The sequence below is a fragment of the Pseudophryne corroboree genome, chromosome 8 (genome assembly GCF_028390025.1).
Source record: "Pseudophryne corroboree isolate aPseCor3 chromosome 8, aPseCor3.hap2, whole genome shotgun sequence".
NCBI classification, from domain to species: domain Eukaryota; kingdom Metazoa; phylum Chordata; class Amphibia; order Anura; family Myobatrachidae; genus Pseudophryne; species Pseudophryne corroboree.
In genome coordinates, this window is record NC_086451.1 from 414,662,189 (window position 1) to 414,680,811 (window position 18,623).

General features: G+C 41.2%; 1 protein-coding gene across 11 annotated transcripts in view; it reads left to right on the top strand.

The window, feature by feature from the left end:
• Positions 1 to 18,623, top strand: part of RYR1 (ryanodine receptor 1) — a 247,739-nt gene that overhangs the window by 195,257 nt on the left and 33,859 nt on the right. For 6 of the 11 annotated variants that reach the window (XM_063937900.1, XM_063937902.1, XM_063937901.1 and 3 more), the window contains 11 exons: positions 767 to 847; positions 1,643 to 1,731; positions 1,825 to 1,953; positions 2,839 to 2,943; positions 10,199 to 10,280; positions 11,530 to 11,665; positions 11,754 to 12,462; positions 13,153 to 13,623; positions 14,280 to 14,377; positions 14,769 to 14,958; positions 15,243 to 15,329. In XM_063937900.1, the coding sequence (XP_063793970.1) occupies positions 767 to 847; positions 1,643 to 1,731; positions 1,825 to 1,953; positions 2,839 to 2,943; positions 10,199 to 10,280; positions 11,530 to 11,665; positions 11,754 to 12,462; positions 13,153 to 13,623; positions 14,280 to 14,377; positions 14,769 to 14,958; positions 15,243 to 15,329 (2,177 nt within the window). Of the gene's footprint in view, positions 1 to 766; positions 848 to 1,642; positions 1,732 to 1,824; positions 1,954 to 2,838; positions 2,944 to 5,961; positions 5,992 to 10,198; positions 10,281 to 11,529; positions 11,666 to 11,753; positions 12,463 to 13,152; positions 13,624 to 14,279; positions 14,378 to 14,768; positions 14,959 to 15,242; positions 15,330 to 18,623 lie in introns of all 11 variants that reach the window. The other 5 variants (XR_010183151.1, XM_063937896.1, XM_063937898.1 and 2 more) reach the window with 1 other exon arrangement.

Sequence of the window (18,623 nt, forward strand, 5' to 3'; positions counted from 1 at the left end):
GCTGATTGGTTGGTAGTTTATCTCTCTCCATTTTATCACCCTCCAAGGCTTAGACATCTGCCCCCAGGTCTCGCTGACAGATTTAGCTAAGGCAGGGACACCTGTGAGGGTCACCTGTGCCCAGACCACCTGCTGGCCCACTAACTGCATGGGCTCTGTTTTTGCTGTTTTGTAGTGTATTGAGTTTGAGAAGAAACTAATATTTCCTTTTCTGAGTGATTCTCACCGAGCCGGACTATAACACACCTCCTATACCAGCTCTTGACTATTATTATTTGTTATCTGTTTAACTATCACTCTAATAATTCTATCTGCACCCTATATTTGTTCTCATTGTGTTATCTCTATCTCGGCCTTTCTATGTTCTTCTATTTCTTACATTAAGTATATTTCTTTACAATCTAAACTTTTTCTTTTTTTTCTAAGTTCTACTTTCCTACATTTCCTTCTATGGTTGGGATGTATCAATCCTTACCAACTAAACAGAATGTACAAGATTTAGATAAACGATAGAAGAAGTTTGATTGGTATGGTCAACTTCTTTAGAAGATTTGATACATCTCCCCCATAAGCTCCTACTGTTGTGTCCTTATTTTCTTGCTAGTGTACTCTTTCATTCATCTGCATCCTTCTGTCTCTCTCCTTGTCCTCACCACTCTGCTTCCTCGCTCTAAGCATTTTCCTCCTCCGAGCCTCCTTCTTTCACTCACTCATCTTTCTCTTTGTCCTCCTGATTTTCACCACTTTCTCTTCTTACCAACACCAGGAGAGAAAGTGATGGCAGATGATCAGTTCACCCAGGATCTCTTCCGCTTCCTTCAGCTGCTTTGTGAGGGACACAATAACGGTATGAAACTAGGGGATTTATGCTGGCCATAGTCCGCAGTATATTCAGGATGATCTAATTAGGCTGTAGAGGGGCTTAGGGATGGTCCGATAACGGCCATGAACCATAATGTATGAGAATGATGCACAGTTCAATGCATGGAATTATCAGAATGATGGTAGAAACAATTGAACGGGATTGATATTTACATCAAACAACCCTATTGGTTTTCTGCAATTTCCAAGCATTCAACGGTAATCATTCAGACCTATCGGGGGAAATGTAATAGGGTGTGAGAATCAGAACGTGAGAGATTTTGGTAAAATTCTCCTGTTTTTTTTTTTTTTTTTTAAAGTGGCAATCACTTACACGGCAAAATCAACCTGGTTTTACCAAAATCTCTCACTTTCTGATTCTCACACCCTATTACATTTCTCCCATTATGTTTAGGCCTGATTGCTGGCTTTATTCTGACCCAAAATAATGTCCAGTATCAAAGCAACAAAACCATGATATGGGATAGGCACAAGTTGCCTTGGGCATTACAACTCATTGGCTTAACTATCTAGATATAATAATATTGTTCCTGCATCAGATTATGAGCAATGATGTGAATTCTGATCTAGACCACCCAAGGAGGAGCTCCAGTCTTTCCATGATGTGCTAGATTATAGGCCCCACTCTGTGTCTACAAGTGTTTCTTGCCCTAGTTTCCTGGAGACATTTGTTTGTGTTTACTTGATTTAAGCCTTTTAGTAGATAGTGTAAGCTTTAGCTTCTTCCCGTACGTGACAGAAACACATTCTTCCCCTTCAGATTTCCAAAACTATCTGCGCACCCAGACTGGAAACACCACAACCATCAACATTATCATCTGCACAGTGGACTATCTCCTGCGTCTACAGGTAAACTTCTAAAGCAGAACCTACAGATCCTTTACCTTAGTGTCATGTTATATATTCTACCAACTGAAGCCTGACATCCCGTTCCCACCCCAGGAATCCATCAGTGACTTCTACTGGTATTATTCAGGAAAGGATATTATTGATGACCAGGGAAAGAGGAATTTCTCCAAAGCCATGTCTGTGGCAAAGCAGGTGTTCAACAGCCTGACAGAGTATATTCAGGTAAGAGGGAACTTGATGTAAGAAGATTGCTCCCTTTGCAGTTGCTACATCAAGACAGAAAAACTAGATTACACCTTTATGACCAGGAGCAAAGGGGATTGTTTATATCTCTGGAAGTTGATCCCTGATTTTAGAAACTTCTTGGTAACATATAAACAAATGGGTTCCCTCTTGTGCAAAAGAAGAGCAGCTGTAAATTCAACAGGTGTAATCAATCCCGTAATTCTAAAACCAATTTCACAAAACAATGAATTACGTGCGTAATTCTTGGTGACATGTATGGTTATTCAATAATGCTGATGGCTGTTTAAGTTCTATAGTGGACACATGTAATATATGCACCATAAGAGCAAGTGCCACCTAATAAGGCCTTACTCCAATCTTCGCCTTCTGTGCACTGTGCAGTGAGCCAAAATTCTCCTCCGTAAATAAAAAATATAAACTAGTTCAAATTTCAAAATAACTCTTTACATTATAGTATTATGTTGAAGCTTAGAGGGAAAACAAGAACGTTTGTCTTGGACTTTTGTTAATTGAGAAGATCCACTGTAACAAGTCCCTGTGACTGGTCTATTTACTAAGCCTTGGATGGCGATAAAGTCGCTGGCGATAAAGCACCAGCCAATCCGCTCCTGTCATTTTTCAAACAAAGCCTTAGGAGTTAGGAGCCTATTGGCTGGTACATAGACCCCTTCCCAAAACACATTATAAGTAAGATATAAAAAAAATATAAAACAGCAGAACTTTTCTGGTGACCACGTTATCTAACATGTGTTCTGAATACTTGCATTTATTATTACTATGTATTTGTTCTACTATACTAACTGCATGACTTAGGGCGGTCATCTAACATCAGTAAAATGCACTTTCCCATCTCTCCCCTAGGGCCCGTGCACTGGTAACCAGCAGAGTCTGGCACACAGTCGTCTGTGGGACGCGGTGGTTGGTTTCCTGCATGTCTTTGCTCATATGATGATGAAGCTAGCCCAGGTAAGCGCATTAGCTACCTCCTAAATTACAGCCCCATCCCCCTCTCCAGGATCAATCACTTGTTATTCCACCAGCGAGTGACTGGAGCCTGTGCCTCTCTTTTCTCTGACATATTCAGCGTAGTCCTTCCGCCAGGATAAATGTAGTCCCAGCATTGTGCCAGATACGTAATACAGAATCAGGCCTAATACCTAATATCTATACCAGTATGCGGCTTCCTCTAGGTTATACTCATCGGGGTCGATTCTATTCGGCAACTAATGAATAGCGCCGGGAATTAGCTCCCGACGCTATTCAATTCAGCAACTAGTTACGTCGGCGATGGCCCGTTCTCGCCGACAAAACAGGTTGAATTGTCGGGAGAACGGGCATTCTCCGACTTAACTCCCCGGCGCGAGGCTGATTCCCGACAGAATCAGCCTCGCGCCGGCCGCGAGGCAGCACTTTTGTCGGGTTTCTCTTCTCATCCCCCGGGGATGAGAGAAGAATTCCCAACAATTGCAGGTAATTAGTTGCTGAATTGAATAGCGTCGGGAGCTAATTCCCGGCGCTATTCATTAGTTGCCGAATAGAATCGACCCCATCATTATTTAGGCACCTTGTGTAGAATTAAAGTCTGAAGCTGGATACACACTATAGGATTATGGGGCACATGTAATAGGCAGATGTAGTAAGCCTGCAGCAGTGATAAGTATAAGGTGATAACGCACCAGCCAATCATTATGGGTTTGAAAAATGGCAGTTATGAGCTGATGCGTTATCATCTTGCACTTATCACTGCTTTATCACTTCTCCAGGCTTAATACATCTGCCCCGTTTGAGTTTGCCAGAGGTGCAGGATGCCTGTCAATCTCTGAGGTTTTTTTTAAAGTGGCAATCGTTTACAAGGCAAAACCATTGTTTGTAAAAGATTGCCGCTTTAGAAAAAAAACTCCCAAGATCGTCCGGCAATCCGCACCTCCAGCAAACTCGGACTCTATTACATATACACACATCTGTCCAATTTTTCTGATTGAAGCGAATATCTAGTAATGTCTGGAGGCAAATGACAATCATCCAATTGCTCCCAAAAGCCGGAAAATGGGCAAAAATGGTTGCTCGGATAAATTGGTTAAATTAAATGGATTTAACCAGTTTGTCTGAACGTCCATTTTTGTCTGTTTTCCAGTGTTTGAGAGTAAATGGTTGATTGTCATTTGCTCCAATACATTACCAGATATTCATTCCAAGCAGAAATATTGGACAGATAATCGTATAGTGTGTATCCAGCATTATTTAAACACACTAGCTGATAAGAATGAACCCTGGTGTGACTGAATCTCACTGCTGTGGAATATTTGGGGGTCATTCATTGTGCACATCTGTGTGCAGTGTCAGTGTATTAGTGTAAGGACACCCTCACTTTAATGGTTCCAAAAGTCTGCAGACACTTCAATTCTTTCTTATATTTTCTTTTATGCCTAGTGTAAGGAGTCTCCAATGGCCCCCAGCCGACATAAAAGTACAATAGACCCAGTGTTTGGCCTGTGAACACAATCTTAAAACAAGGGTGTGGCCATCTTCATGGAAATACTTTGAAAGCAATGGTTTAGAGCAGTGGTTCTCAACCTCGGTTCTCAAGAACCCCCAACAGTTCATGTTTTCCAGGTCTTCTCACAGGATTGCAAGTGAAATAAATTGCTCCACCTGTGGGTCTTTCAAAATGTGTCAGTGAGTAATGAATACACCTGTTCAACTGCTAGGTGACCTGGAAAACATGAACTGTTGGGGGTACTTGAGGACCGAGGTTGAGAGCCACTGGTTTAGAGCACAGGTTCTCAAATTCAGTCCTCAGGTACCTACACAGTGCATGTTTTGCAGGTAACCCAGCAATTGCACAGGTGTATTAATTAATCACTGCCACATTTTAAAAGTTCCACAGGTGGAGCTAATTATTTCACTTGTGATTCTGTGAGGAGACCTTCAAAACATGCACTGTGTGGGGTCGAGTTTGAGAACCTTGTATTATGTGCGAGAAATGTGTGAGGAAGGGCGTAGCCACCAAAGGTGCAGGGAGTGCGGCTGCTATGGGGCCCAGATCTGAGAGGGGCCCAACTTCCATGTCACAGCTGATATGGGGCCCATAGCTGAGAGGAGCCCATCTTCCTTGTCACAGCTGCTATGGGGCCCAGAGCTGAGAGGGGCCAACTTTCCCTGTCACAGATGCTATGGGGCCCAGAGCTGAGAGGAGCCCGCCTTCCCTGTTAAAGTGACATGGCTATATACATTTATAACCATTGGGTGATACATAGGGGCCCTTACACACTTTTGCCTTGGGGCCTGCAATATTTATAGTTATGCCCCTTGACCTACTCATTGTAGTGTAGTATAAAATGAACTGGAGGGCATTATAATGTTACATAATGTGTACTGGAAACATTGTATGGCAAAATGGGAATTGGGGGTACTGTGTTGCATAATTTGTAGTGGAAGCCCTACAATGTGACATAATGTGAACTAGGGTACTGCTATGGGCCATAACCTTAACTAAGGCACTACTATAGTTAAAAAAAAATTAACTAGGGCACTATTTTGGGCCTAAAATTACCAATTGCTGTGGAGAGATTTCTCTCTAGAAGCATTGGTACAGGGATCCCTTCAAAATGTTGCTATGGGGCTCATAAAGTTCTTACTACGCCCCTGGTGAGGAATTACCCAGTATGACACCCACCGCGTGTGAAGCTCAGGAGTTTGACTGTTGCTATGTAATTCCGTGTGTGAAAACTAGCAGTGAGTGTACACGGAAATCTCTGAGCCTTGCTCAGCACAGAGGGCGTTTCCTCAGTTTACTCCCAGTTTGTATAAGCAGGGATGAATAATGAACAATCTCACTGTACACCCAGAAACGCCCCCTATGTGCACTAAAATAGGCCTCTCTTTACATGTGAGGGTTAGTGGCTGAGTGAGGATCAGTGAGAAGTAAAATTATGTTTTGTATGAAGTGATTCTGAATAATACTTTTATTCTAATATGTAACAGATGCCCCAAAACGGAGGACTACGAAATGGCGTAAGAATATATCTCTGTGGCACAGCTGTATTCCCTAAAAGTCTTTCAGCTAGACGTGCACCCTGCCCTTCTCCGTCTCTGTCTGTGTCCCCACTGTGTATTCACGCTACCCATCTCCTTTATAATCCAGTTTGCTTTCAACCTTTTTGTCTCTTCCTTTTCTCTGAAGACTGGTCTTTCGCCTGGGAATATTTAAGGAATATTAACAGTCATTATTGTCCTTCATACACACCAAGTTTAAGAGTGTGTGCTTGTGCCAGGGGGTTAAGAATAATATGTCAGGTGATTTCACTTAGTGACCCCCTTACACGTATGCAGTGAAGGCCATGTTTTGTGGGCGGAACTAATATTCACATGAATGCAGCAGCATTAGGATGGTGATGTATCAACGCTTGGAGGGAGATAAAGTACCAACCAATCAGCTCCTAACTGGCCTTTCTCAAACACAGCCTCTAAAATGAAAGTAAGATGCTGATTGGTACTTTATCTCCCTCCAAGCTTCAATACATTTACCCCTATTGGAGATATGTATCAAACCTTCTAAAGAGGAAAAGCAGATCATCCAATCAGCTTCTAGCTATCATCTGTCAAGTCCATTCTATAAAATGCTAGCTATAATCGTATTAGTTGCTATGGAGACTTTACCATGCGTGCTCTTTGAAAGGTTTAATACATCTCTCTAGTGTTAAATAGGGATCTTTGGATTCCTGCCACACAAGATCACTTCATACATGTAGCCTGTTTGCAGAGGAAGTACCCTCCAATGGTAGTATAGTATTCAAAAAGAATAATCTACATTCATGACTGAGGTGGTTATACCCTAATGGCCAGACTAATTTGCACATACAGGAGGTGTGCCAGTTTCACCAACTTTTTCGTTAAATGTAACCTGTCCTGGTGAACTTTTATTTTGGGGGACTCTGAGATCTTTTGTTTTATATCATAGTCACGTAATCTATTTTTTATTTTATAACATTGCATAAGGAATCAGAGGCAAAATGATTCATTCAGTATTTCTATACATGTAGATAGTGCAAATCCCTGAAAAAAGTCCACTTTAGTCAGCTTGTTGTCCTGCGTATAGGGGTAGTACACAGATCTTATTACTACGGAAGACTTGTTACTAGAACTTAAGAGTAGTTGAGTCTGGGCAGGGGGGCAGGTTGTATACATGTCAGAGTGTTTGACAGCTTAGGTGGAGATATATCAAACCAGGTGACGTTGCCCATAGCAATTAATTCGTTTTTAGCTCACATTCCATAGAATGAATGAAATGACAGCAATACGCTGATTAGTTGCTATGGGAAACCTCTACACTTGTCCTCTTTGGAAGGTTTGACACGTTCCATTAACCAAACTGTGTAACCAATCACTGCTGCTCGTACAGTATAACTTCGGGTGATTGGAGAATGACAAATGTGGTTGGGAATGGATTTCATAGAATTCATAAATAATTTTAATGGATTAGGCACCTAACAAATGATGGTGCAGCTTCCCAAATTGGACTTTGTTGGTGTCAGAGGAGGATATCAGTTGAAGGACATTTAGGGAGGAATACATCCGCCCAGCTGAATCAGCGGGGCAATAGCCGGGCTTTACGGAGCCAGATGTCGTACAAAAATGTTCACTGCCTCATAGCGTAGTGAGCGAAGGGTGCGAGATGCGTTGCAGTTGCCTGCAATTAAACGCAGTGGCAATTCGCACCCTTTGCCCGAGATTGAATTTCCCCCTTATTCCAAAAATGGGATTCTCTGCTCTAACTCCTACGAGGGCCACTCAGTGACAACACAGGGTTTATTTTTGTGGTTGATTATCTTTAGAGACTTTGTATAGTAGTTTGGTGTATTATCTCTAGAAACTTTGCAGTTTTGTCCTATTTAATTTTCCCCAGTCTGTCTCTGCTTCTCATAGTCTTTACCTCTGTCCTCTATCTTCTGTATTCTCCCATCTGCTGTCCCTCTCTTACATCACCCTACTCTCACCCATTTCCCCCCTTGTTTTGCCAGCAGCCGTGTGACACTACAGAGTTTTGTGACCACTGCCCGCTTTCCTGGGGTGGTCTTCCTGCTTTCCTTGTGAATTGGCACCTCTCGACATTTGTCAGTCACAGGGGGGAGGAAGGAAGAGGAGAGACAGAGTATCTGAATGGTGTTACCTCCCGTTGAACCTTAGACTACCCCTTGTACAATCACAATGTAGCACAATGTTTGGGAAGTCCTGCTCAAACCATAATATACATGCCCTGTGCCCCTAAAGTGGATCATCCATAGTAGATCACATCTAATATCCCCCCCTCTATCCACAGGCGCATTTACATACAGGACTAGTGCACACATAGGTACCCCCGTGAGTCACAAACAGATGTATGCATCATGTAACACATGGAGCCCAGAGATGGTTACCCCCTGGATACCACATCTCTCCCTCCTTCTCCTCCCCTCACATGATACCTGTCTGTCTGTTCCATACAGCATCTCTTAATGTTGCACAATGTCTGGGGGGAAGAGGGAGGGAATGTGGGAACATGTTATACTGCCTTTCTCACCCCTTTGCCCTTAACCTTTCCGTCGCTGGTGTGCAATCCATCTCTGGTTCTCTGGCAGTTGGTAGACCTAAGGGTGGAGAGTTCTGAAGTTCTTTAGATAATGTAGTTTAAAAAATGTTGCTGCTTGGTCTGAAGTCTTTGTAGAATTCGCTGTTCAGGTATAATGACGTGCTGAGGTTGTTCTGATAGCTTGTGTGTGAGGTAACGCTAAGGGCTGTTGTTAGACTGACAAGTTATTGGAAGTTTCTGACCAGAGTTTATGGGTTATTAGGATTCATTGACTTGTTCTTTCTAAATGGAAGATCTGCAGTACAGTTCCGTTCTAAGGAGCAGCTCCCTTATTGTACCAGCCTGCAGCCCACTCTTCATGAGAAAAAGAACATTACAGGGTTCTCTGTTGCGTAAGGTGGCCCTCTGAGTTCTTGAGACACTTCCAGTTATGTGGCTTAGGCGTGAAGATTCACCTGTCTATACACAACAGAGATGGAACACCATGTACTTCAGAAAGAATAAACAGCTGACTTACTAAACCTATTGAAGATCAGCTAGAACTATTCACATATTAAATTAGACAGCACATTCATACGTAAACTATATACTATACTATTTAAACTATTTTTATATACGTATTCACCACAATATGTGCTAAAAATAAGTGCTAATAAGAACATATAATCATTATCTAGAGAGTGTCCTACAAATGTCAAGAAGGCATGTTCAGTCATTCTGGATGGTCACATTAACCTTTTGTAGATCATTATGGTCAGATTTGGATTGACTGGAATTGTGCAAATCCGTGTTATTGCTCTGAATTTAGGCTGGAACACAAATTACGTATGACCCAAGAGCAGTTAGAGTTTTCTAAGTCACAAGTATATTGATGATGTCTTCAAGATTCCCTCTTAGTCTTTCAGCGAATGGTGTGAACTACCATGTTATAATATATTTCCTTTCTATGGGCCGGAGAAGGGGTCAAAGCTATGTCATAGTGTTTTGGGACATTTCTTCCTAGTTGTACTTACATAGTTGTGTTTTTATTGCACTGCACACAAGGATCATTTCTGGAGTCGCTTCTACCCTGAGGTAAGAAGATCGCTGTACTAGACGATGCAGTTCATCCCAAAAATGGACAATTTTTCAAATGTTTGGGTGACCTTGATCATGGCTGGTGACTTGACTATCAGGCCCTTTAATAAACAGATATAATGACTGGAGACATCTCAGGCACTGGTCCCAGTTTTTCATGCGTTGCAATCACTGATACGCCGTGCAGTATTGCACAGTCCTTCTCTAACTCCTTACTGGACAGGGACAGACAGAATAATAAGCCAATATAACTGGAGAAGAGCTTTTTTTCAAAGTTACTGTAACTGTCACAGTATAGACAAGTTCAGACACGTTGCAATGAGGAAAACTAATTTCGAGAACTCAACAACTGCTACACTTGGGTTCTGCTAGGTTGTAATACTCTCATTTTGTTTGATTGTATATGTTAATGTTTATTTGTCCAATTTTCTTTCTTCTATGTTTGGCTAATGATATTTCTTTAATCGATACATATTTTTGGATAGTCTGAAATAAATTTTCACCATTGGTGGTACAAGTCACAATGTCCATATATGCAATTAACCGACTGGTGTGCCATTGTATGTGTCTCTGTAGGACTCCAGTCAGATCGGGCTGCTGAAGGAACTACTAGACCTGCAGAAAGATATGGTGGTCATGCTGCTCTCTCTTCTTGAAGGTGAGCAATGGCTCTCAAGTGTGTCTGAATGTTATTTGTCATTAATTGCATGTGCTGTACACTGAATATTGCAGACGGACTATGCCTCAGTGACATTGGCGAGTATGGTGAATGTCTTCCATTGAGTGACACAAGCATTGGTTGAAGATATGCATTACAGACTATCCTAAGTAAAAATGGAAAGTTCCATTGAGTGACGATAGTGAAGACTAATGTCTTCTACAGAGCTACTAATGTGTTGATTGGAACACTGAAACTAGTAATGATGCAAACTTTGTTCTGTTGCTGGGCTTTAGTGGAGAACATAGGGCCCGTATCAGAAGTAATCGCTGTTGTGCGAAATCACACAATAGACGATTATCGAATGACTGCGCATGCGTATGCACCACAATGCGCATGTGCGTCACCAAATAGCGACAGGATGGTTCGAAAATTTCAAACGCACGGGCATTCGCAAGGCGATTGACAGGAGGCGGACGTTTGTGGGTGGTAACTGACCGTTTTCTGGGAGTGTCAGGAAAAACGCAGGCATGCCCAAGAGTTTTCAGGGCGGGTGTGTGACATCAGCTCCGGACCCAAACAGCCTGTTCTCATCGCACTGTAGGAGTACGTCTAGGGCTATGCACAGACTGGAAAAATCATTTGATGGTGAGTGAGTTGCAAGTGGATTTGCAGCTGTCTGCTGTCTGGCGGGATTTTTGCACGCCGTACTCGTGCATTCACACACTTGCACGGGGCAGGGTTTCACTCTCCCTGGGCGGCGACTATCTGATTGCAGACCTCTGCAAATTTGCAGTACAACGATTAGATCTGAATTAGGCCCCATTCCACTGGGTGACACAAGTGATTCTGGGTAAAGTCTTCCATTGTGTGACAATAGTAATAATACCCAGGAAGGTACTCAGGATGCAACATCTTGTGTTAGATTTTAGTAAATCCATTTATCTGTTCTACAAAGAGTCTACTGTATGCTAGAGGGCCTGTGTAAGTCTTCATTTAGTCACCACTAATTGTGCCAGTCACAATGCAGAATGTCTAGTGCTAGGTGGCACTAGCATTTTATTCCTTCATGATCATAAAGAACACTTTTCATGGAATGACATTAGTAACAATGGGGAATGAAAGTCAATAAGGGACGCTAGTAAAACTGGATATTGAATGCCTGGTTTAATATTGGCAGTGATGAAGATCAACCTTCAAAGTAAGATACAATTGTGCTGATGGACTATATGCATTTCTCTGTCTCTAGGCAATGTGGTCAACGGGACAATTGCTCGTCAGATGGTGGACATGCTTGTAGAATCTTCTAGCAATGTGGAAATGATTCTTAAATTCTTTGACATGTTCTTGAAGCTGAAGGATATTGTGGCTTCTGATGCATTCAGGTAGAGTATTGATGGCTGATAGAAATGTAAGGCAAGGCAACCACAGCATAGCTGATTAAGCAGTGGTACTATATTCCTTTTATTGCAGAGATTATGTCACAGATCCCCGGGGTCTCATATCCAAAAAAGATTTCCAAAAGGCAATGGACAGCCAGAAGCAATACACACCATCCGAGATCCAGTTCCTTCTCTCCTGTTCCGAAGCTGATGAAAATGAAATGATCAACTTTGAAGAGTTTGCCAACCGCTTCCAGGAACCAGCCAAGGACATTGGTTTCAACGTGGCAGTATTACTTACCAATTTATCAGAGCATGTCCCTCATGATACCAGGCTACAGAACTTCTTGGAGCTGGCAGATTGTATCATCAACTACTTTAAGCCTTACCTTGGCAAGATTGAGATTATGGGAGCAGGTAAAAAGATAGAGCGCATTTACTTTGAGATCAGCGAGACCAATAAAGCGCAGTGGGAGATGCCTCAGGTGAAAGAGTCCAAGCGCCAGTTCATCTTTGATGTGGTCAATGAAGGCGGTGAGTCGGAGAAAATGGAACTCTTTGTCAACTTCTGCGAAGATACCATTTTTGAGATGCAGATTGCAGCTCAGATCTCAGAGCCGGAAGAAGAGAAGGTGGAGGATGATGATGAAGATGGTGGAGGAGCTGAGGGATACGGGGAAGGAGAGGAATCAGAGGATGCTCCGCCTGAAGCAACATCAGCATTTGGAGACTTTATGAACAATGTGATTAATTTCTTTAAGATGTTCACCTACAAGAACCTCAGAAGACAGTATCGAAAGGTGACTAACAATTTTTTTTTACCGTTGATACGACTGAAAACCATTAATTTAAACAAAATGCAGCTTTATATGTATCCCCCTAATTGAGTTTAATTGCTGTTTGACTTTAACGAGTTAGTGGCTTTTTTATTAAACTTCTTACTCCCCCCTTTCCTTACAGGAATTTCCGCATGATTTTTGTATCACTGCTACTTACTGTAACAAACGGTAAACACAGGAAATATTAGAGATATCTTCTGGCGCCATTCCTGCCATATAGCCTCTAGATGTTCATATCGACTGTTAGTAAATATGGGTTAGGAATTGGACTATGTTACAGTATTGAAGGTTTTATAGTAGTTCTATTTAAGTGTAGAGTTCTATTTCAGTCGATTTTTAGTCGATTTTGACTTTAGTAAATACCTGTTACACAAAATTGACTGAAAATCGACTGAAAACCAAAATCGATTTTTAGTAAATATGCCCCCTAGTTCCCTGCGAACCATCCACATAGTCATACTGTATGTAGTATAGATGTTTTTCAAGATTCATCCATTATAGAAAGCAAATAATTGGTGATTGCAAGAAGGGCTAGAACATTAAGTACCACTAGATGAGTGTGCAACCAGCACCCCTGAGAGCAGGCAAAGCCAAAAATGAATGAATTTATTAGTGCGTATTACCTCTGTCTCCATTTTTCTTTCTCATCAGGTCAAGAAGATGTCAATAAAGGAGATAGTCATGGCTATTGTCTCATTCCTGTGGACATTGTTAATTGGAATCCTTCACTTCATCTACAGTGTCTGCAAGGGTATCTTCTTCCTAATATGGCACACATTATTTGGGGGTAGCCTGGTGGAGGGTGCCCAGAAATTAACTGTAACTGAGCTTCTGGCCAGCATGCCAGACCCCACGCAGGACGAGGTCCACGGAGATGGACTTCCTGCAGTGGTTAGTGATGAGTTACCCGACGCTGGCGATGAGACCGACTTTGTGGATATGAACAAAGAAGAAGTGCAAGAGGAAGGTGCAGAAATATTTGGAATGGAGCTTAAGAAAGATGGCAGCCACTACAGACTCAGTTCTCCAGATGCTCCTGGTGGCTTAGGGGATATGGGAGACGCCACTCCAGTGGAACCTCCAACTCCAGAGGGATCTCCCATTTTGAAGCGGAAATTTGGAGTAAGTATATTTATGCATCTTCGAACACCATGCCATAGTTACGATGTGGCAATCACTGGTAGGGCTAATTTCTTGGAAGGCATGTTGATGAAACTAATGCGGCTATGCAGAGCATGACATTATAGAAAAAAAAGGCCTATTTGGAGGCATATCATTTGCACCAAGAACAGAGCAGGTTAATGTGTACACCAATGATGGTGCCAAACACCAAACCAGGTGCTCACAAGGCCCAAATGTAATATGAGTCAGTTTACTGTCCTGACGCCATTCCTGCAAAATAGCCTCCAGATTTAAGGCAGCAATTAGGTTGTTTTTGCCTTAAAAACTAAGTGCCGCTTTAAATCTAGCTACATTGCTGAAATAACACTGGGGACAACCAATCAGGTCTCTTATATTTGGGCCATAGAGGCAGTGGCTTCTCCAGAATTTACAAAACATTTTCTGAGCGTGTTTCTTTGGAGCAGTGTATGCCCGCAACTCTGCAACAGGCGCAGTTTAATCAATTTATTGTGTCGCCCAAAAAGATCTGTATCTGTCTCATATTTTTTAGTGGATCAGTATTTGTATGGATAGATCACCCTCATACAGTAATTAATGTATTTTTATCTATGTGATATCTATGTGATAACCGTTAAAATGTTCACAATTTCCTGTAGGATGAAGATATGCCAGGACACTTAGATGGTGCAGTTGAACCAGAGCCGCCTGCAGAGGAGGAGGAGCCAGCACCAGAGGCGGAGCCAGAGAAAGCAGAGTGAGTGGAGTTCCTGAGCTCCAGATTGCACCGTTCCACCTCTGAATCCTTACCCTTGCATCATCATCTAATATTTGGAATATTCTGTATGCAACTTTCTGAGATAACTGTAGATGATATTTGCAGGTCAATTCTAAAAGCCAATTTTCCCATTACATACATATATACTGTATATACTTAGAAAAGTTAAATATTACAGTGAATTTTCTCTATTTTTTTTTGCACATAATTTTGCATGTTTTATATGTGGTAAATAATAAAATATTTATAAGTCATAGACTCGGGAGCATTTAGTGGGTAAACTATCCATAAAAATGTAAATAAGTGTAGGACAAAGAAATAATCTCTTAGACATGACTGTGTCACTTAAATGTCCATCCAATGCCTCTAGCTCAGAGAATGGGGAGAAAGGTGAGGTGGTGGAGGAAGAAGCTGCAGCTCCTGCTCCCGAAGAACCTGGAGATCCAGAGGTCACTGTTAAAACCAAAAGGAAGGCTCCATCAAAGGACAAGAAAGCAGAGACATCAGAAGGAGGGTTTGAGTTCTGGAATGAGCTGGAGATCCAGAGAATAAAATTCCTGGTCAGTGAGGAATCATAACTTCTCATCAGTGTTACTATCCATAAGGGGACATGTATCAAACATTCTAAAGAGGGCAAGTGGAGAAGTTGCCCATAGCAACCAATCACATTCTAGTTATAATTCACTAAATATATTCTATGAAATTATAAAGATGGTTGCTATGGGAAACTTCACAACCTATCCTATACAGAAAATTTAACACAACTCTCCCTTAATGTGGTTGTCCTCCATGTGACTGTGGTCTTCACAGTGATGATAAACCACTATATTTCTTGTCTCTTCAGAACTATCTTTCTCGGAATTTCTACAACCTTCGGTTCCTGGCGCTCTTCTTGGCTTTCGCTATCAATTTCATTCTTCTGTTCTACAAGGTGAGTTCTAGTTACAACGATCATGTAGGACTTAAACTAGGACCTCTCTCAATTGTTAAAATATGGAAGAGTCAGTCAACTACTGTAAGTGCCTGTTCTCATCTGAGCTACTGTATGTTATTTTGCATTGTGCCATTGATCTCTATTGACTGCTTACAGACTGATCTTGAACATTTCTTGAACCTTAAGTAAATTTCTGGACCAAGCACGTTCCGAGATACTTTGCAAGACCCACTTATATTCTGCTGTATAACAGTTATGATTACTTAGATATCTTTTTATGCCAGATTCTGCATACTACCCCAGTCATTACGCAGCTCTGTCTCTATGGGCAGAGTGCACAGTAGTGACCTGGGTGGACACCCAGTGGAGGTTGTAGTTTATCCACCCAACTTCTCCTTATGCTAGAACAACAAGAATGGCTGCGCTGTGTGTCAGTAGTTATGCACAAAAGAGAGCAAACGTGTGATATGTGAATCTTATATTTAATAAAAAATGCAAAAATAAAATCAACATAAAAATTGGTATCAACACACCTATATCTGTCTCAAGTGATAATTGACTGATGAATAAAAATAAAGGAAAAGTTCATATTCCACAGTTCAAGAGAAAATTCAGTGTGGTGCAATTCCAAATGGTTATCTCATATACGTCACCAGGTAAGTCGTTGGAAGCATATAATACCTCTCCGAATGGGCTGTTCACATATATCTCGTAAATGACAAGTTTTATTGCGATAGGGATAAAGAAAGTGATTAGGGAGTTGTTAATAAACTCTTTGTCTGTAAGTTCACTACGTATGTGCTGCAGCTTGCGGCGTCCCGCACAGCTGCTGATAGTCACACCCGCCGCATACGGAGACTCACCTTCTGTTTTCTCCTGTTTCCCCGCCGCACACCGTCAGAAACAGAAGGTGAGTCTCCGTATGCGGCGGGTGTCACTCGTGAAGCTGCTCCGTAGAGCGCTGACCGAGTGTCCCCCTCACCCTAGGCAGGTCAGCCTCTCGAACCCTCTAGCTTCCAGGCGTGTCTGTACCAGGACACACCATGAGAAGCTGAGACTAGAGAGAAAGACCAGTCCGGAGCAACCTACTTTATCCCTGCTTAACCCTAAACACTCCTACCGTGAAGACATCAAAAGACTGTGTTTATGTTTGCAATACACCTCGGATTTTAACACGGAATTTGGACTTTTACCACAAACAAAAAGACTATCAGCAGCTGTGTGGGACGCTGCAAGCTGCAGCACATACGTAGTGAACTTACAGACAAAGAGTTTATTAACAACTCCCTAATCACTTTCTTTATCCCTATCGCAATAAAACTTGTCATTTACGAGATATATGTGAACAGTTTGTTTGGGAAACATATCATGATTTATCTGTGAGACTATATACCATGTGAACTTTGAAAAAAGAAAAAAGAAGACTCTTGTTGGGAAGCACTCATATACAGATAATGTTGTACGACTAAATGTCAAAAATAACTAACTAAAATACAATATTTTATTAATTCTCATTAAAATTGATTATTGAGGAGTTCAATAGGCGCCAATATTTTGTTAAGTAGTGACATTGCGAAAATATAAAGAATAATATATAGATTACAAGGTGCCAATACCTGATTCAGGCCGAGATGGGTATATCTATGATTTTGTTTATACTCCAACTGTAGGACAGCCTGTGATAATAAATTGCTCATTTGTTGTAAATATGACCGTCATTTGTAAACTGCTATATATCCCAAATGGGAATTTTGATCCTAGCAGATGGTTGAATCATAGGTCATGACCGAGACGTAAGACAATGCTCTATATTAGTGACAGATGGGTGGCAAATATTTGCCACCCATCTGTCACTAATATAGAGCATTGTCTTACGTCTCGGTCATGACCTATGATTCAACCATCTGCTAGGATCAAAATTCCCATTTGGGATATATAGCAGTTTACAAATGACGGTCATATTTACAACAAATGAGCAATTTATTATCACAGGCTGTCCTACAGTTGGAGTATAAACAAAATCATAGATATACCCATCTCGGCCTGAATCAGGTATTGGCACCTTGTAATCTATATATTATTCTTTATATTTTCGCAATGTCACTACTTAACAAAATATTGGCGCCTATTGAACTCCTCAATAATCAATTTTAATGAGAATTAATAAAATATTGTATTTTAGTTAGTTATTTTTGACATTTAGTCGTACAACATTATCTGTATATGAGTGCTTCCCAACAAGAGTCTTCTTTTTTCTTTTTTCAAAGTTCACATTGCGATTAACTGACTCGGGGGAGCACCACTGATGGGTAGTCTTTTGATACAAAAAAATAAGGAATGTGTTACCTTACGTATCTGCTCCCCAAAATAAGGATTTGAACCTTAAATTTTATTATCAGTTTATACAGATAACTATCATTACACATATACACCAACTATACCAGTGCGGTTTCCAATTTCTTTGTTTCTCAATAGACTATATACCATACAAGAGCTATCACCTTATTAAATATAATTGGTTATAATTAACCTAAGGGTACTCACAGACAACACTTATTTTACTTAGGCAAGCAAAACTAGTAGCTAGGACTGAGCGCTACACTACAATTCAAATATTTCTGCAATCTGTAGTCTGGTCGCCTACAAGTGTTAGCAGCTCGTCCACACATTAGGATCTCAGTGCGCAGATAACCCAACAACAATACAATTTACATATTAGAGCTGATTGGCTGGTGCGTCACCCTTCACTTATCACTGCTTTATCACTTCTCCAGGCTTAATACATCCGCCCCACAGAGAGTTGGAGTAGGTATATGGAGTAGGTGGAAAGGTTGACTGCAGGCATCTTTGTCACTGCGTATGTTTGTTTGTCGGACACACTAGCAAGCAACTGCAATCCTGTGCCGTGTAAACTGCAAATAGGCACTTATTTTGGACAAGGATATCTACAGTATATACACTGCAGTGTAAATATTGCCATTTGTGCTTGAGGACATTGGAATTTCTAGATTATTTGTGCAAAATATACTGTGATGTGTCTGAGTAAGCTGCACCCCAAAGAAGACCTTTTTTTTTTGTAAAAAAAACAACTTTTTTTACGTAGTGAAAAGTCTTTTATAATTCAATTAAAATGTAATTTTTACAACTATGTGTTTTGGAGAGCATATATTATTGTACTTACTGGATGTGTACACGTCCCCCTGTCAGCTGCACCCCAAAAATAATAAGTGGAAAAATGTCTTTTTTTTTGTTGTTGGTGTTTTTGTTTTTTTTATTTCCAAACAATTTTAT